Source organism: Bidens hawaiensis, unplaced genomic scaffold (assembly GCF_021521415.1).
Source record: "Bidens hawaiensis isolate Kalapana, Puna unplaced genomic scaffold, B.hawaiensis_p1.1 tig00010570_1, whole genome shotgun sequence".
Classification (NCBI taxonomy): Eukaryota; Viridiplantae; Streptophyta; class Magnoliopsida; order Asterales; family Asteraceae; genus Bidens; species Bidens hawaiensis.
Window position 1 is genome coordinate 728,084 of NW_027491808.1, and position 20,262 is coordinate 748,345.

General features: G+C 34.0%; 2 protein-coding genes and 1 pseudogene across 5 annotated transcripts; 1 reads left to right on the top strand and 2 right to left on the bottom strand.

Annotated features, from left to right (window-relative positions):
• Positions 1 to 5,037: 5,037 nt before the first annotated feature.
• On the bottom strand, positions 5,038 to 6,489 carry LOC143535687 (mitochondrial import inner membrane translocase subunit Tim9-like). The gene is made up of 2 exons (XM_077029881.1): positions 6,395 to 6,489; positions 5,038 to 5,233 (listed from the first exon to the last, which is right to left on the bottom strand). The coding sequence occupies exons 1-2, from the start codon at positions 6,487 to 6,489 to the stop codon at positions 5,038 to 5,040; spliced, it is 291 nt and encodes a 96-aa protein (XP_076885996.1).
• Positions 6,490 to 9,955: 3,466 nt separating this feature from the next.
• LOC143535688 (CAX-interacting protein 4 pseudogene) lies at positions 9,956 to 11,132 on the top strand (annotated as a pseudogene). The gene is made up of 2 exons (XR_013135746.1): positions 9,956 to 10,938; positions 11,029 to 11,132. The product of XR_013135746.1 is annotated as a CAX-interacting protein 4 pseudogene (transcript).
• A 3,036-nt stretch (positions 11,133 to 14,168) lies between these two features.
• On the bottom strand, positions 14,169 to 19,277 carry LOC143535689 (uncharacterized). 3 transcript variants are annotated; one of them, XR_013135748.1, is made up of 3 exons: positions 19,150 to 19,276; positions 18,974 to 19,036; positions 14,169 to 14,432 (listed from the first exon to the last, which is right to left on the bottom strand). XR_013135748.1 is itself a non-coding variant. In XM_077029882.1 (3 exons), exons 1-3 carry the CDS (start codon positions 14,998 to 15,000, stop codon positions 14,339 to 14,341), a joined length of 228 nt encoding a protein of 75 aa, XP_076885997.1. In that variant the 5' UTR covers positions 15,001 to 15,052; the 3' UTR covers positions 14,169 to 14,338. The 3 variants fall into 3 exon arrangements, 1 of the variants encoding a protein (XP_076885997.1); XM_077029882.1 differs by lacking the exons at positions 18,974 to 19,036; positions 19,150 to 19,276 and adding exons at positions 14,763 to 14,825; positions 14,930 to 15,052; XR_013135747.1 differs by lacking the exon at positions 14,169 to 14,432 and adding an exon at positions 18,537 to 18,639 and having other exon boundaries at positions 19,150 to 19,277.
• Between the last annotated feature and the right edge of the window lie 985 nt (positions 19,278 to 20,262).

The window sequence follows — 20,262 nt, forward strand, 5'->3', positions numbered from 1 at the left end:
CTTTCGTAATGGAGCCGAGTTGACTATCCAATCCAACTCATTAAAGAACAAACAAATAGGTGCTTTTAAATATTTAACTAGTAATAATATCCGCGCGTTGCGACGGGCACGTCAAACGCATTACAACAAAACCCAAGTTGCAATCCGTTACATTCCTAAGTATAATATGACGATTTAACAATTTCATACGCTTATCTAAAGGAGCATCATCAACCAATCGGATTTCCTGCAATTTACCACAAAGTGAATGTAAAAACAACACTTGGATTTTATGCAAAAACCGCTTATAACCCATGATCACAAACCTATGGCCATAAAAGCACTTACAACGCAAAATATAATGAAGGGGTTCATTTGAAGCATACTCATAAGCCAACACTCATAAATCAACATCAACGCATTACCCGAGTAATCCCACAACATTAGATTTTAAACCATGATGCCATATAAACATGTAACAATATGCTCAAAATCATTAGAAACCAAAAATATAAAGTTGTATTAATTAATGTTGTACAACAAAACATAGTGTGTTCTAACTTTCACCTCGAGGCACATGAAATTGAACTTCACCTTGCCCCTTTGATCCCACTTTTTTCGGTCCTTTCAAGTTGGTCAACAAACTTCAAAAGGGCCATCTGTCCATGCCAATAAACACACATGTTACTAAATATGATCCCTGTAAATTGGAGATCATTACCTGAAGCAAGAGGCTTTCTCATGAGGCAGAACACCTCCTTGTGGTGCACATATTCATATATACACATAGTTGTCACTTTTACATGTATCCAGATATTTGGTTTGCAAAACTGAAAAATTCGCAAAACCGGAGGTACAAAAAAAATCTAGAAATTAAAAAAACTAAATAAATAAAGTATACAGACCATACCAATAACGATGATAAATATAAAAATCAGGATGTTATACCAAACAAATAGATTTTTCACAAAATATAAACCCTATTAGATTAAAGTAAGAAATGTTATGGAATTTAGGGATACCAAAGCTTTGTTGATACAGAATTACTGTCACTGACATAGGGCCTAAGGAAATTTAAAGAAGGTTGCTGTCGGAGAAAGATGGTTCCATAACTGGCTGGAAGCACCTCTGAACCGTGGGTTAAACATGGGAATAAAAAAGTATAAAGTTGTTGTACAATATGCAAGTAAAAAGGATGAACACTGCACTTTGTGAGTGCCACCGACATTGCATTTTAAACATATATAATATAATATAATAATTACAATTCTTTTTTTAACTACTATGAATAAAAGTCCGGTATCAAGACAACCCAGGCTATCGAGACAATTCGTTAACAAAAGACGATCATATTCTAAGCCCGACAATCCAATAACAAAAGATGACCATATCTTGTTCCTGGTAACTCAAACCCACAATAGCACCATCCGATAAATGAGTTTCAAGAAACGTATCATAAAAGTAGTTGCCTACATATTAGAACTCAAAAACATGATTTTTTTTTCTTAATTAAAGCTCAAAATTTGATCTTTTAATTAGGGATGGCAATGGGTCGGGTTTAGCCATTCCTAAACCCATACGCGATTATGAAAGCTTGTCTCAAACCCATCGGGTTTTAATCGGGTAATTACCCGTCGGGTTTCGGGTTTTCCCATCGAGTTTCGGGTTCCAATCGGGTTTTGTCAAAATACCCATTGGGTATACTCTGCCCAAAACCCATTGGGTTTCTATCAAAATTTGACAAAATATAACTAATCGATTACAAATAATGATTACCATAAAATAAAATAATTGCTATAACAAGTTTCAACAAATAATATATTTAAAATAATTTAAAGTATAATATATATAAATATAGAAAAAGTTATGTCGGGTACATCTAGTATATAATCGGGTAAATGGGTTAATGATATCGGGTAATCGGGTCATGTAATCGGGTATATTACAAATCCCAAACCCATGAAAAATTTCAAAACTAATTCCAAACCCGTCCCAAACCCTAATGGGTCGGGTATTACCCATCCCATTTATGTCGAGTTTCGGGTTTTCCCATCAGATTCAGGTTTCATTGCCATCACTACTTTTAATACTTCCAAACACAAAAGTAACTTGTTTTGTCACCAAAATTGAAATTTTAGAACTTAATTAAAACTAAAAGCTACTTCTAATAAGAAGACATTTCACATGTTGGCACATACTGCCACACATAAACACCGAATATCGATAATTGAAAGTAATAACAGAACTTGATTAAAACTAAAAGCAACTTCTAATAATAAAACATTTCACATGGCTCACACTGCCACACATAAACCCGAAGATCGATAACTGAGAGGAATAACAAAACTAGGATTTTATGATCAAAATATCATACCAAAACAAACAGAATAAACTTACTAGTCAATTCTTAATCAATTTACCAAACACCTCTTCAACTTTCAATTTCTTTCAAAAAGGACCCTTTTAACTTTCTTATTGACCCATATCAAGATTAACTTCCAATATCCCGGACCCTAGATCCATATATGCCATTCAAAAACCCATAACAAATATCTGATTTGGTACTGAAGTTAGAATCCAACCCAAAAGTGCATCATCATTAATAACTATTCTGCTTTGTCCTCACAATTAAACCCTAGTTTTCTTTAAAATAAAGTGTTTAGAGATCATAAGTTCACATTCTGTTACTTTTTTCAAGTTTGCCTGATTTGTATAGAATCATGTGTGTCATTGGTGAGAAGAAATGTGGTTGTCCCTTTGGTGTCATGCCCGTTTTGTATAGAATCCCGTTTTGTTAGTTTACCTGTGCAATTTGGCAAGTTGTGTCCAATTGGTGTAAGGTTCCCGGGATATATGCCATTTTGTATTCAAGACGTGCTAGACATGTATAAATATGCTAAGTTTCCTTAGAAGGCAAAAGTGTTCCATGCTATTAGTTTGGTCTCTTTGTGGTGTTTGTGAAAAATGAGTAATGCGTTGGTGTTCCATGGAAAACTGCTAATTAGTTATTGTGGACAAAATTAAAGTGGTTCGGTTTCTTTAGGTGAGGAACAAGTTGAGGATGCTTTTGTTGTCTTGGATGGATTGATGGAGCTTTAGAATGTAAATGTTGGTTGTGATCGCTTTGGGCAAGTGTGGTTCTTGCTAGAACTGTCTTTTGTCTCTAATATTTTTTTTTTGTTGGTCGTTCAAAAAAAGAATAGACACATTCTGTTTAATTTTACTATAAACATCTCATAAATGTTTTAGATGGTGGGTTTCATCACCAAAATGAAGTATTTATAGTATACCCTTCATTTAAATGCATAATTATATTATTAATTTTGACTGTCTGCTATTTGTGCATGTAAGCTTTAATTAATTTTGACAATTTTTCTCATATAAATTGGTACTTATAAGTTATAACATAATTTCTTCATGATCTTTATCAATTTAGTTATTTGTTTATCATCTTTGGCAAAAATCCAAGTTTACTTGTACGTAATTAAGAGACATCATTTATACCTACCGATCTATATTCCTTAAATATTATTTAAACAATCTACTTTTAATTTTACATGTTATTGTGCCATTGTGGTCCATCTCTTTGAATATTGTCGTCACGTAACACATTCGTAACACATTCATCGTACTTTATCGTGACATCACCAAATCGAAACTTTTTATCTAGTCTTTTAATTTTAACACGTGTGAGCGTTATACTGCTTAATTTGAGCAAGACAAAAGCTCCAAAGCAATATGAAGTGTTTGCATAATTGGTACTTATAAGTTATAACATAATTTCTTCATGATCTTTATCAATTTAGTTATTTGTTTATCATCTTTGGCAAAAATCCAAGTTTACTTGTACGTAATTAAGAGACATCATTTATACCTACCGATCTATATTCCTTAAATATTATTTAAACAATCTACTTTTAATTTTACATGTTATTGTGCCATTGTGGTCCATCTCTTTGAATATTGTCGTCACGTAACACATTCGTAACACATTCATCGTACTTTATCGTGACATCACCAAATCGAAACTTTTTATCTAGTCTTTTAATTTTAACACGTGTGAGCGTTATACTGCTTAATTTGAGCAAGACAAAAGCTCCAAAGCAATATGAAGTGTTTGCATGTGGAATGCGTTGGTGCACACTTAATTGCAGTTGTCTCCAAGGTGGATAAACATTTAACTTTTGAGCCATTTATTTTATTTCGTTGTTCCATGATTGTAACCTTATCAAAGCAACAATTATAAACATCTTATGAACATTTTTTGAGGAGTTGGGGCTAATGTATAGAGTAATTATTGATGTTTTGAAAAAGAAAAGCAAGCAACTACAAGTGGTACTTGTATCATGACAAGATACTAGTTGACATTTGATAAATGAAAACAAAGTATTGTGATTCGCTACTTTATACTATTGTTATGTTTGTTAAAATTGTTATGAGTCGAGCTATGTGAAGGGGTGTCTTGCGACACCTTCACATTTTATCATCACTAGAGTTTGTTATGGTACGGTGAAATTTCAACTTATACTACTCGAATACAATTGTACTACTTGTAGATCGTATAGACCTATATGAGTCGTATGACTCCACGAAATCATACACCTCTGCAGACTTGTCGGTTTGGTAAAGCCTACATGAGTTGTATAAACCTATACGATTCGTATAAATGACAACAGTTTGATGTTTGGGTTTGGGGAAGGTGCTCGCTTAACGTATCTCTTTGATCAAATAGCGTTGGTCTAGTGCCATCAACGTGTATATTTAAAGTATCTCTTTCTGTATGAGGTTGAGCATTTGAATTCGCACTAGAAATGTAACGTAAATAAATCTGATACAAATGTTTCAATACATATTATGATTTGGTTGTTTGATAAAACCCGAATATAACAAAACCACTAGTTTAAACCTCTAATTATGATCAATTAAAGAAGCTAATCAATCGATTATGGTTCATAAACCACAATCATCAACAGTAAACATCAGTTGACAGTTATACTGTTTATCATTTAGAATACTAAAGCAAGATTTTATGAAATTAACCATGGATTAATATTATTATTACTGGTCTGGAGTTGCAGCACCAGCACCTAGGTTGAGTTCAGCATACCTCAACCCGACTCGCATCGAATGCTTTAAAAACTTCTCTGCGCATCGCTTCACGCATGCTTCCTCGTGTTTATGCAATGTTCTGCGCCAGAATGTTTCCACACAATCCGTAAAGCATCTCTCCACAAGCGTGTTATATGTTCTTAGACTGCAATGGTGATCATCACCAATTAAGATACTGGTAGACATATAAACGAACCAAACAAACCAAACGAACATGACTGAGGATGTTTGTGTTAGTTAATTTAACGAACGGGGTTTTCTTCTTCGTGTTCATTCGTTAAGGAAATGAAGACACTTAAACAAAGGAACATAAACGAGTTTAAATGAACAAAAATAAACCAATGTTCACGAAAGAAACATGCGTTCATGTTCGTTCGCTCAACCAAATAAACAAAAAATTCTCTTCATGTTCTTTTGTTTATTAAGGAAGTGAGCATAAACTTGCTGAACGGTTCAATGACGTTCGGTTCGTTGGCATGCAAGATTTCGAAATCATCACTGTATAACATGATATCGGGATTGAAGATAAGGTGTGCATGAAATTGAGAAAACAATCCGAAACAAAAAAACCAAAGTGAAACAAAAACCGATGGTTTGGGTTTATGCTTTTTACTATTTCTCGTTAAAATCAAAACGATTACAATAAAGTGGCAGGCAAATGGGCAACAAGCTACGCCGCAACCCCCTTTGGAATAGCAAAACCAATTCTACTAAAAACAAAGTGTTGGGTCGTAGGAGACGAAAAAGTACCATGTACGACACACTGAACCCTGTTTAGAAAATTCACAGCCTCCGGGGCCAGAAACCCAAATGTATCAAAAGCAAAAGGGAGAAACACATGTTGATTTTCTAAACAGGCTTTCTCGTGTTTGACAACTTTGCCCGATTCGGCCTTCAACGCAGCCTGACCCACAACAAATCCGCGGTCCTTACGCCCGAAAAGAGGAGACACTCTTGTAAGGTCCACACAAGCGTGTTTCCCCCTGCCCACCCAAACATACGTTCGATTTTAGTTTTACATGTAATATAAACTGAAAAACCGAACCAAACCGAATTGTAGATTTTCATTTTTATTTAAGACACTTTAAAATTCAATAAATATGTACTTAGATATTTTAGTTCAAATGTATAATAATCAATTAGATATTATTTAACAAAACCATTTAGGCCTAGTCTCACTTTTTGGCCCGAAAAAAAACTTTTGGGCCAAATATTTTCAAGCTTAAATTGCAAAACCAAAAAACTGAAACCAAAACCGAACCAAACTTAAAACGAAAACGAAACAAACAAATTACAAAGAGAGAACCTATCACGAATTTGAAACTGATCGATCATGGTTGACATTCTAGCTTGATCTTCCTTCGGAAGAGACGCCAAATCACCGAACATACTTTTGTCCATTGTTACTATCATCAAACACCAATTCGAATCAACGAATTTGATCCATCACTAATTCTGTTCTTTAACTTCTGAAAACCCTCAAATCGTTAAATCTCTAACCACAAACGAATGAACAAACTAGAGGTATAAGCGACCCGAGCCTGATCTCGACTAGGCTCGAGCTCGGATCATTTAACTTACAAAGAACTCAAGCTCGAGCTCGGCTTGTTTGAAGATCTATTTATACAACTCAAGTTCAGCTTTTGAGTTTTTCAAGCTCGAGCTTCGCTCGTTTTCAATTTATTTATCAAATTATATATATTTATAATTATATAGATATACATATTTAAAAAAATATACTATATATAGCAAATATATACTATTTAGTTATTTTTATCATAATTTACATATACTATTAATTATTAAATAATAAATATAAATATATAAATAATAGGCACGCGAGCATGTTCAAGCTCGTACCTAGGCTTGCTTACTAAACAAGTTTGTTTTTAGGCTTGGTCTAGAGGTATCGCTTAAGATTGAGTAGCTTGCAAGAGGCATGACTCGCTTACACTCGTAGAACAAATGAACAATAATAAACTTATAATCCAAGATTTCATATTAACGAATATTGTATAGGGTAATACCTCAACTTGGAAGCAAAAATGACAAAAGGCGTGAAGAGAAAATAATCAAACATGAATTAGAAGGATTTAAATATGATTTAGGGTTTGGGCTTGGGATGAGTGGGCTTTATTGTGTGGACCTTTTAACTCTCACATTATCACATATGCAACGTGAAGTGGATCTGGAAACATAACCCGAACCCGAACGGAAAATTACGAAAGTACTAACCGAAGGAACCATTTGTGATGTCTAAGAGCATTCTCATCCAACCCCTCATATTATGCGAGGGGTGTTTTTATAATTTAGAGAGTGATTTAGGGTGTTGTAAGTGAAGAGTTTTTATATTTTAGAAAAAGTAGTGATTTTTAGTATATTTGAAAAGTTACTGTTCATCCCCTATAATTTTTTAATATATTTTGAAAGTGGTTGTGAGTGAAGGAAAGAGAAAAAGTAATGATAAAAAGTATTATTTAATTGAAATGGAAAGAAAATAAAGTGAGTTTTAGTGTAATTTTTTGTTTGAAGATAGGGGATGGGATGAGAATGCTCTAATGGACGCATATTATTTGTTTTTACACCAAGTAGAATATATTTGAAGAGATATTGTACCAAACTCGGTTATTCAGGTCAAATTTAACCCACGGTAGTTGGAACTATGGGATCCGAATTGTAGTGGGCTCTTCTAGGACGTATCACCTATTTGGTACGCTGTGTGAAGTGACTGTTTGCGTGATCACTAATCATATTCAAGATGTCAGCATCAATACAAAATGACCTTAGTGTATATATACAAGTGGCGTTACACAACCGGGTAATTCAATCTCACATTCTCTCTCTTTCTCTCTCTCTACATACTTATTATTTCGTTTATTTTCCGATAGTTATCCTTCCTTTAGCATGCTAACATCAACACATCCTCATGTGAGTTGCACACGGAAACTGGTTAAATCGGTTTCTAACCGAACGTCTAACCGGTTACTAACCGGTCCAATCCTGACCGGCTACTAACCGATCCTAACCGCCGGTTGGTAACCAGTTTATGTTATTGATTTCAAAACCTGTTACTAACCATTTCACCGAACCGGTTAACCGATTTTTTTATTATTATTTTATTAAAAACCGGTTATTCGCCGATTGGTTAACCGATTTTTTTTATTATTATTTTATCAAAATCGGTTAGTACTCGACCAGATTAACCGGTCTAACCGGTTATTTCTAGCCAAAAGTTTTTTTAACCGGTTAACCCATTTGCGCACCTCTAAATTATTATTATTATTATTATTATTATTATTATTATTATTATTATCATTTCACTGGAACAAACTTTTCAATTCCGGAAAAAAAAAAGAAAACACGAAAACAGCCCATTAACAAATCAAAGCCCAAGTGAAAATCCAGTCGGCCCAAATTCATTTTTTTATATAAATAAAAATCTCTACTCAGTCACCTGTAACCTCTCTTTTCCATTCATCCATTCAATCTCAATCGATCTTCAAGAATCTTCATCACCAATTCAACCTTCATTATAATACAATATAATCACAGGTATGATTCCATCTTCCTTATTACCTATTAACTAATCACTAATTCGTCACTTTAACGCTGTTTCCCAAACCATAATTTTCAAACTTGATATTCTAATTTGCACGGTTTCCTTTAATTCGGCATGGATTTGGCTTTTCATTATACGCGATTGATTGTTTTGTTTCTCAATTTGTAGGATTTTGTGAGTATTTGAAAGTCTTATTATTGAAACCCTAAATTCGAGCTGTCAGTATGAATGACGAATCTATTATCCCACCTTAGTATCACATGCCTAGTGTTTACCTATCTACTATCTACATACCTTAGGGGTTTAATGTATGTTTATTTTGGGTTTCTTTCTCATTAGCTTGTGTTTTTGGTAACCGTGAGATAGATTTATATGTTATTGCGATGCTGTTTACACGCTTTCGATCAATTCGGCAATGATTTTACGCCGCTGCTTGTGTTACTTTCTCGGTTTTTGATCTAAATGTGATTTCTATAGGATTTGAAGTCGTATTATAGAAACCCTAGATTTACCTAGAATCCCATCCGTGCGATGTCTGCGTGAGTCTCTCATTTCTCTTAGTATCACATGCCTAGGGCTTAACGTTTTAGCATCACAGATTGATGATCGATTTGTTCTTATATTGGCACGCGTTTTTTTTTTCCATGCTTAGGGTTCGTTCTCATAAGCTTATGTTGTTTGTGATTGTGAGATTGATTTGTATCGCTTTTGTTTGTATTGATAATAGAAAGAGTAGGGCTGTAAACAAACTGAGCGAACACAAACACAAACAATTAAACGAACGAATATTCTTGTTCATGTTCGTTCGTTAAGGAAATTAACATGTTTGTGTTTGTTTATGTCCGTTCGTTAACATTTTAAATAAACAGTTAATGAACATAAACAAGCATAAATGAGCAGATATCAATGAACACAAACAAACACCAACTGAAGCCTAATACATGCTTAGTTATTTTTAAAAGTTATGAATTGCATGGTTAAATTGGTTAAACAAACATATAACACGAGCACAAATGAATGTTCACGAATGTAAATGAACGAATGAAGCATTTCATGTTTCTTCATTTAATTGAATTTGCAAAAGGTTTTGTTTACGTCTTTTTGTTTTTAGATAAGCGAACATTAACGAACTTCCAGCGAAATGGTTCGTTGAACGTTTGGTTTGTTTACAGGCCTATATAAGATTTGACCTCACCATTCTGAAAATTGGACACTAACATGCTTGAATTCAATGTTTTCACAGAAAAATACATAAATTCAATGTTTTCACAGAAAAATACATTTGTGCTAGATAGTATGGTGATTTATAATCTATGAAGATACTAAAACTTTTTATACATCTGCAGGTTTCTTTTTAAGCTTTCAAGATGCCGGCTACAGCAGGTAGGGTTCGTATGCCAGCAAATAACCGTGTGCACAGTAGTGCCGCCTTACAAACTCACGGTATTTGGCAGAGTGCAATTGGTTATGACCCGTACGCCCCTAACAAAGATGACAACAAGAAATCCGCCCAACCTCAAACGTCAAACGCAGAACCTGAGGGCGAAAACGCGTATGCTAGCTTCCAAGGCTTACTTGCCCTTGCCCGGATTACAGGTTCCAATGCTGACGAGGCGCGTGGGGCCTGCAAGAAATGTGGTCGTGTGGGCCATTTGACTTTTCAATGCAGAAACTTTTTGAGCATCAAGGAAGATAAAGAAAAAGACTCGGAAGCTATTCAAGCTGCTGTGATGTCGGGCTTGGAGAGAATTAAAGGAAACGGGAAACGAATGGTTGATGAGAGTGATGAGAGTGAGGAAGAAGATAGTGAGAGTTCAGATTCTGATTATGATTCAGAGGTTGAACGAGCTATTGCTTTGAAATACGGGAAGAAGTTGACTAAAAAGTCAAAGTCAAAGTCTTCGAGAAAGAAGAAAGATTCTGATGACGATTCAGAGGATAATGAGAGGAAGAAACGGGGTAGGTCAAAACGGAGAAGTGATAAGAAGAGGAAAGATAAGAAGAGGAGAAAAGACGATGACTCAGATGACTTGGATGATGATCTGGACCATCGATCTCATAGGAGGAAGAGTAGGAAGGAGAAGAGGAGAAGGAGGAGTCACCGTGATCGTGATGATTCAGACAGTTCTGAAGATTCTGGTAGAAGGCATAATAAGAGGAAAAGCAAGAGTTCTGATTCTGATTCTGATTCTGATTCAGATGGAAGTAGCAGTTCTGAGGATTCACGGGTTGGTCGGGACAAAAAGAGGTCTCATAGGAGGCACAGGAAGTAGTACTCATGATCATCAAAGGTACATCATTGTTTTATATTTCATCTGCTATCCTTTTGTTTTGTATAAAATGAGCAAAGATAGTGAAATGATAAGTTATTTTATTTGCAGGAAGTGGAATATGGGAAAGTAGAGTCTAAAGATTTGATTAGTATGGTGATATGTTGATGAAGAAGATGATTATGGTTTGTAAAACAATAAAGTGTTGTGTACTTTGTATTTTGAGGAATTGATTTGAATGCTTATGATGGTTTGTTCAGTTATGTCATATGTGCTCTCTTTTATATAACATACTTGGATCCAGTTTGTTTTGAGTTTTTATATCTAAAGTTTGAAATCAGCTCCTGCGTGTTTTTCCAACATCGAGCTAGGACGGCCCAGATAGCTTGTGGTTTGAAGCTCGCTTGGAAAAAGCTTACTCGAAATTGGCTCAATTTGACTTGTTTAAATTAACGCCATTTTTTTAATAGCTTCTTTTCTGGTAAACTCTTTTCATTATACCATACGCTTTGTATCAAACCTTTTCCTTTTTAATCTGTTTAGCAATTCAAGTATTCAACTAAGCTGAAATCATGTCAAAACCAAGGTGAGTTGAAATGAGTCATACCATTTAAAATCGAGCTAGGCTTGGATTTAAAGCCCTAGCAGAGCAAACTCAAGCTTGTCATGGTTCGGCCTTTTATGTTAGATTGAGCTTCTACTTGCCTCATTTGATACTTGATGGTTATTCAGCTATTTTGTGTGTGCATGCAAATAACTAACCTTTATATATACCCATGATTAAGTTATTTATATACATAACATGCATATAACTAATAGTAATTATTATTATTATTATTATTATTATTATTATTATGACATAATACATGTTATTATCGAAGTAAAAATATATTATATTGATATGAATAATAGACTTCTTAGACACTTGGTCTTTGAGGTTTGGCTTCGGGTTTGTTTTTATGTGAGTTACGATTACTTGTGGTTATTTTGATTTTAAACTTGATTTGAACTTTTAGCGCTTATTTAAGTTTGACTTGATTCGAACTTTTAGCAAGTGTAGAACACCGAATCAGCTTGTAACCTTTAAAAGAGCATATCTTTTGTGACCTGAATTCAAAGCACAAGTTTACATCAAGGGGCATATCTTTCTTCTATCAGTTGGGAGAGAATCTTGTTTACAAATGAATTCTTTATTGTCAAAGTTGTATAGCATCTTTTCAACTTCCATGTTCAATGATTGAGATTTACTCTGTACATAAAGTTATGTTTGTGTTAAACTAAGGGTGTTCAGATTTCGATTCGAATTCGAAACATTCGAAATTCGATTCGATTCGATTATTAAGATTCAATTCGGTTTTAAAAAATTCGAATTCGATTCGATTCGTATTCGAGTATATTAATCGAATACGAATTTATGATATATTATTCGATTCAATTCGAATTCAAATTATATATGCATATATATAATATTTTTTTTATTTGTGTCAAATCCATAAATAACAAATGTCCATTACAAATTATTAAACCCAATATGCCATATTATTGTTTCCTAGCCTATACTAATATGGGGGTTATTTACTTCTTGTTTTGAATATTTTTAATTTATACTATTTGTAGTTTAGTTTTGAATCTCTTCATTAATAATAAAAAAACAACTAAACGATTTACAATGAAGTGGCAGGTAAACGGGCAACAAGCTGCGCCGCAACCCCCCTTTTGGATAGCAAACCCAACCCTACTAAAAACAAAGTTTTGATTCTTATGGGCCGATAAATTGCTATGCATGACTTTCTGAACTCTATTTGGAAGGTCCACGGCATCTGGAGCTAAGTAACCAAAAGTGTCAAAGGCAAATGGGATAAACACGTGTTGATTCTCCAAACAAGCTTTCTCGTGTTTAACAACCTTGCCCGATGCCGCCTTCAAAGCTGCTTGACAGGCTACAAACCCATTGTCCCTTAGCCCAACAAGGGGGGACACTCCTGTGAGATCCACACAGGTGTGTTTCCCCCCTACCCACCCAAAAATAAGAATATCGGTCGGTCGTAACGTAGATCTTCCTTCAAGAGGATCCGTTAGAAAGTTTACGGGAGCCTCCTTTTTAGCTGAAATTCCGGCCCGTTTAAGAACATCGCATAGAACATCCCTCACCAAATCATGTCTGTACTTAAACCTAGGTAACTCTTTGCAATGAATTGTGTGCTCGCCAAAAGAATCCAAACAGACCTTGCGGCAAACTGGGCATGGCTCATCTACCGGGAACAAAGGAATCATTAGCCGATACTTAAGGATGGTCCGGTACTTCAAAGCCGACATATGTTGGCCCAGTCCTTCAATAGGGATAACACTTAAGAAATCTTGGGCCCGTGGAGCTCGAAGGCACTCAAACACCGATTTTTGACGAGGAGATAAATCAAACTTCACTTCCAAACTCTGGATGATTCCACTATAAAGGGCACTCGCCAAAGCATGTTGGGCTTTAGGTGGGGCGGTGTCTTTTTTAGAGAAACCGCTAATATCAAAATCAGGAAGTGAAATATGCAACCGATCTATATGTTTCTTTTGCAATTATGATTATGGTTTTCGACTTTTTGGCATAGGTAAACTTGAGTTAGATTGTATTTATTCGAATTAAAATCGAATTTATTCGAATTTGAATCGAATTTCGAATTGGGAATACGAGAATCGAATAGTTCAACTTTTAATCGAATACGAATACCGGCAAAAAAACAATTATTCGGATTATTCGATTCGATGAACACCCCTATGTTAAACATTTAACCTATGAAAAGTGTAAAATACTTTCAAACGAGTTCAATAGAATTTATTTTACAAATCTTATGTACGAAATGTTTTAAGAATATAAACTACTTAATATAGTTTACTCCTATTTATGAATCTACACCATTGTCCAGCACGAGACTTGAACCTTTAACCTTACATACATCATTTTACACACATTGATATCATTACACCAAAAGCGCTTTGGTAATCTAATATGCGTAGCCAACCTTACCTTCATTCGTGTTTTATACGTTTATTCGATTGTAAACATATTAAAGTAAAAACTGAATCATGTAATCGACTCAACCAGATGGACATTTCATTGGAACCGATCTGAACCAAATGAATATCATTTACCGCATGCCTAATAATTGTGTTTAGGTTAAAGTCATGCTTAGTTTCTTCAACCAACATAGCTTTTAAGATTTATAGAAATGAAACCATTAATTGAAACATAATACATGTAGAATAAATTTAGCTTTTTATAAATACCCCAACAAGTTGATTTAAACAACGTTGACTTTTACACAATAACAAGGAAACCTTAATAGAAATCCGAATAACACATAGGTTTCTTTTATTTATTAAATTAAAACGAAACACCAGTTCTTGTTTGGGTCATGGTTCCATCTCATGTTCAGCAGTTGCAAGGATCACACTTGCAGCTGGCTCCACATTTGCACCCGTTTCCGCTCTCGGCAACAAACCCAGTCTCGGTTCCCTCATCAAAACTGCATATTTTATAAACTTCAAATCATTAATGATCCAAAAAAAAAGTTTTCTGTAACCATATATTGGTTTAATAAGAATACTGGATTGCGGGTTGGACCGGATTAAAAAAAAAAACTATATATAAATTTATATAATTTTCTCTTTCCAAAAATCTTATTTTATCGATTAATTTATTCTTTTAGACTCCGTATTTTTTTAAAAGTGCTAACCCACACCAAAAGATATTGTTTAAAAATTATTCATGACGTAATCTGTTTTTAAATGAATCTAGTCTGTAGAATAGTAAGACAACTGGTTTGATAACCGGTCCAGTTGTAAAAAATACTTACGTCATCCTGGGCGCAACACCGTCAACGATGATCATGGTCGTGCTCGATTTCTCAACGTTGCATCTGCGGGATAATAAGGGATCAAGGAGTTAAAACTTACTAAAAGAAATTGAAAAATAAATGAATGAATTAATTAATTGATATTATATATGTTTAAAAAACATTACGAGTTGCAGTTGCAGCTGCTTCCACAGGAGCAGCTTGAGCCGCAGTTGCACTTTCCACTTGAGCAAGACATGTTGGTTCGAAGGTTTTGTGGTTAATCTAGGATATATCAAACTTTGTTGTTACTTGTAAGCTTGGTATTTTATTGTGTGATAATTGGGTGCAATTTATAGAGCAACAAATGGACGACCACCGTACACGTGTATGGTTTTGATATCACATGCGTATGTACATAATTATTCCACACGATCACTATCAAAATAAACTTAACCACTCTTTAATATTTGTCATACTCGGATACGGATCTCGGTCTTCTGAATGAATATGAATAGCATCCTAGTTTCAATGATCTGACCCCTCCGAAATCGGTCCGATGGCCTCGTGAACGATCTACGAACCAAACGAATGGCTTCCGGACCAAGTGATTAAACCCATGGGTCCACATAACATTGATTGTGTATTTTCATATAAAAACGTGCTAAAACTGCAAGATATAGATTGTGGTCCAAATCAAGGGTCGGCCACCAAAGACATGACCTCAACTCTTTGTAAGCTTGTTCGAGCTTTGTATATTTGAACCTCTCTTTGTAAGCTTAAACTCAACTCATTTATTATTTAGTTTATTATGTTTACCTATAATATGTATTTATTTATGTAATAATAGATTGATAATTGAAACATGATCTAATACATTTTATTCTTAACATGAAAACAGTGAGAACCAATTTGCTGTTATTATTAGGTTTATTTTTATAAATGTTTATTGTTATTTTTTGTTCGTATTTGCTGATTTTCGATTATGAGACGTTATAAGTATTTGCTTATTTATATTTTGTTGTTATTATTAGATTTTTTCTTTGGCTGATATAAGTATTTGCTGGTATATGCTGTTATTATTTTGTTTTTGATTTTGATTCTTTTGTTGTAATTTTTAAGTTTTTTTCTTTGTTATTATAAATAATTGTTTATGTAGATTGGTATTGTAGTTGGTATTGTTTCTTACGTTCTCATTTTTTATAAATTGGTATTATTTCCTACGTTCTCATGTTAAGACTAAAATGCACATGAACTTTCCCCTGATAATTTACACTATATTCATTACTTATATTGCCTTGCATTACATTACATAAATTAAATCGCATCCCTTGTGATTTCGACCATGTTAATTAGACTTCTAATCGGCTATCTTTACTTGTTTAGAGAAAAATTAGTTGCTAAGAAAGGTGTTTTTTAACATTTTTATTATTATTATTATTATTATTATTATTATTATTATTATTTTATTTTATTTTTCCTAGACAAGATCTCACACTTTTTAATCTATTCATAAATTACACATTTATTAATTATTGGCAAGCATAGAAGTTGAACCTATATACTTTAATTTGAAAGGCAAATATTTATCTAACTTAATGCTACTACGTGGGCCAAAGACCCTTAGTTGAAGAACAGCAAATGAATGCAAGATCAGTTAGTTAATGTACTTTATTTTATGATAATATCTCTTTACATGTTTTTCTCGAACTACAACTTTCACTGATATATCTTCTTACTCTCAAGTCTTAAACCTATTTTATACCATTTAATATACACAATATACTTTTAATCAAATTCACAAACCAACCAAAAGGTATTAAGAATTTAATATATTTTATTAGTTGTTTTTCAAATTATAATACACAGAAATCATCAATGCATGGAGCATGCCGTTTTGAAATATACCTAAATAAATCGAAAATTATTTTTCAACATTATCTTAATTCTTGAATGTATGTCGGGCCATTTAGACAAAACTTAGTTGATGTGAAACGATCGTTAAAAACAATAGTAAAAACTAAAAAGATATGTTCAAATATTTTAGAAGAGAGCCAAATTCTTATTTTAACTGTATATGCAATGACCCTTATTATATGAACCAAATATACATATGATGTCTAGATGCAACTACGGGCATACTGGGCCAGTTTTCTAGTTATATGGATTATCCGAATTTATAAAATCGAGTATCTTATTTTCTTTAAATTGAGTGTCATAATGCTATAGTTTTACGTGATTACCAGTGTCTGTTTTCACCATCGCATCGCACAGACATTTTTCTAGTATATACATATGTATAAAACCAATATCTGGTTTTCAACTTTTTTTTTCATCTTACCATTTCATTCCTAAACCCTCTTCAAACACGCAAATGTCTATTTTTCTCACTATTCCTATCCATTATCTTTATAATGCTTAGGTAATGGTCTGCACTGTGTAAATATATAATGCATATAGAAACATACTATTCGACAATTCGGCACCACCTTTGATCGTAGACGTCACATGGAAACTTGATTTGGGTGGGTATCTAGAGGTTGTAGTGGCATTCTCGCCAGTACCACGATGTGACATCCTCTATCCTTCTTTCATACCGACACCACTCCCACATCTTTATATGAACTACAATTACTCAAGCTTGTTTAAGCACGTCATGATTCGAGGTTTGAACTCAAAATCGACTTGGTTTATAGAGCATGTATTTCATGATATGGATTCAAAGCGACATGTTTACATCAAAGAGCACATCTTTTCTTCCATCAGTTGGGAGAGAATTTTGTTTATAATTTATAAAGATCGAGATACTCTTTTGATGAAGATTGTATAGCATCCTTTTAACTTTTAAGTGCAATAAGTGAGATTTACTTTATACATTTATACACAAAGTTTTGTTATTGTATTGAAAATGTGATTTATTCAAAGAATAAAACATTCATTTTAGAAAAAACTAGTTAAACAGGTACCAATATTCATTTTAGGAACTGTGTGTGTTAGTGTGAAATGTAGAGTAATAGTAATTACTTAAGTTCAAAAATTGTAGATTAATAATAATTACTTTAATTAGTTTAAAACCGTAGATTAATAATAATTACTCTACTGTAAACTAAATACTCTAGTTATCTATGGGTTTCTCACATTGAAAACTCTTTCTATTTGATCCTAACACTATTGTATTTAGGTTAAAGTTCAATTAACATAACTTTAAGATTTATAGAATTGAAACTTTTAATTAAAACAGAATACAATGAGAATAAATTTAGGCTTTAATTATAAGTACCCAAACAAGTTGATTTAAACAAAGTTGACTTTTACACAAAGACAAGGAAACCTCAATAGAAATCCAAATAACACAGATATAGGTTTCATGGAGAAGTAGAATTAAATATCTTAGGGCTTAGACTTAACTTATTTAGGTTACATACCATAATGGTATTTCCCTTACTTATAGTATTATTATAATTATTATTAGCTTTTATATAGCTGTTAAACTGTGATCTTATTATTAATATTATTATAATTAGTAGTAGTTTTTATATAACTGTTAAACTTTGATTTCCTTTATTTTGCTTCATACACATGTACTTAGAGCCGAGGGTCTCTCTGGAAGCCACCTCTTTATTCCTTTGGATAGAGGTACGGTGTGCCTACATCCCACCCTCCCCAGACCCTACTTATAGCTTTGCTGTCGGTGGGATTTTACTGGGCATGATTGATTGATTGATTGACAGATATAGGTTTCTTTTTATTTAATACATTAAAACAAAACACCAGTTCTTGTTTGGATCATGGTTGCTCTCAAGTTCAGCGGTTGCAAGGATCACACTTGCAGTTTCCTCCACATTTGCACCCGTTTCCGCTCTCGGCAACAAACCCGGTCTCGGTTTCCTCAACAAAACTGCATTTTTATAAACTTCAAATCATTAATGATCCAAAAAAAAAAGTTTTCTGTGACCATATATTGGTATGGTTGAATTAGAATACTGGATTGCTGGTTGGACCAGAATAAAAAAAAACTATATAGTAATTTTCATAATTTTCTCTTTCCAAAAATCTTATTTCACCGATTAATTTATTCTTTTAGACTCCGTATTTTTTTTTAAAGTGCTAACCAACACCAAAAGATATTGTTTAAAAATTATTTATGACATAATTTGTTTTTAAATGAAGCTGGTCAGTAGAGTAGTAAGACGACTGGTTCGATAACCGATCCAGTTGTAAAAAATACGTACGTCATCCTGGGTGCAACACCGTCAACGATGATCATGGTGGTGCTCGATTTCTCAACATTGCATCTGCGGGATAATAATGGATCAAAGAGTTAAAATTTATTAAAAGAAATAGAAAAATGAATGAATAAATTGATATTATATATATATATATATGTGTGTGTTTTAAAAAATATTACGAGTTGCAGTTGCAGCTGCTGCCACATGAGCAGCTTGAGCCGCAGTTGCACTTTCCACTTGAGCAAGACATGTTGATTAATTCGAAGTTTTTGAGGTTAATCTAGGATATATCAAACTTTGTTGTTAAATGGATGATTGCATTGTGTGACAAATGGGTGCAATTTATAGAGCAACAAATGGATTAACACCGTACACGTGTATGGTTTTGATAGCTTATTCATATGTTTCTAAGTTACTCCATACGGTCACTCTCACTTCTTTAGTCTTCTTAAAATAAACTTAACCACATCATAATAATTTAAAATCCAAAACATCTTGTAATTAGACGGTTATTCAAGTATGTGGTCGAATATGCTATATTAGTTTTAAGGAATATCGCCCTCATATAATCCTAATTATGACCTATTGACAAATATAAGGACCAACCATCGAAATGGCAAAATATAATCCCTACTACGCATGTGGGTGGAAAATTAACGGGAAGTTAACATTCCGTTAGTTTTTGTGACATGGCGGCTTAGCTGTCTCGTAACCAGCTAACAGGGCTGCTGAGCTGGCTATTAATTACAAAAAAACTTAACCATATGTTGTATATATATACTATGAACTTCCGGCAGTGTAGGTTGGAGTACCGGAGACAAAACGCCGGCGATGTACAACAACACCACCGTTACCGACGTGAAAGTAACCGACGACTCGCCGTTGTTCCGAAGCTTCATGGAATCACACATCAACCAGCCGCAAGCACCAAAGCTAGAGGACTTTCTCGGTGGCCACACTACAACCCAGTCGTTCCGGTATGCTGACGTGTCACAAACGGAGACACAAGACTCATCGTCGTTGACTCATATGTATGATGGAAGTGGTTTCGGTTTACTTTACCGAGAAGCAAGATCTGAATGGTATAATCGGTGGGTTCCTTGAAGAACTCGGGGTCGGAAGTGGATGACTTGGGTACACATCTAACTGAGTTAAATTTGTGTTAAAGAAACCTCTTCTTCTAATTTGTTCCATTCCCATGTTTCGTCTTCATCTTGTCAATCAGAGCATGTCGAGATACACTACCGCCACCCGATCAATCAATCTCTCTTTCTCCCCTCTTCCGCCATCGC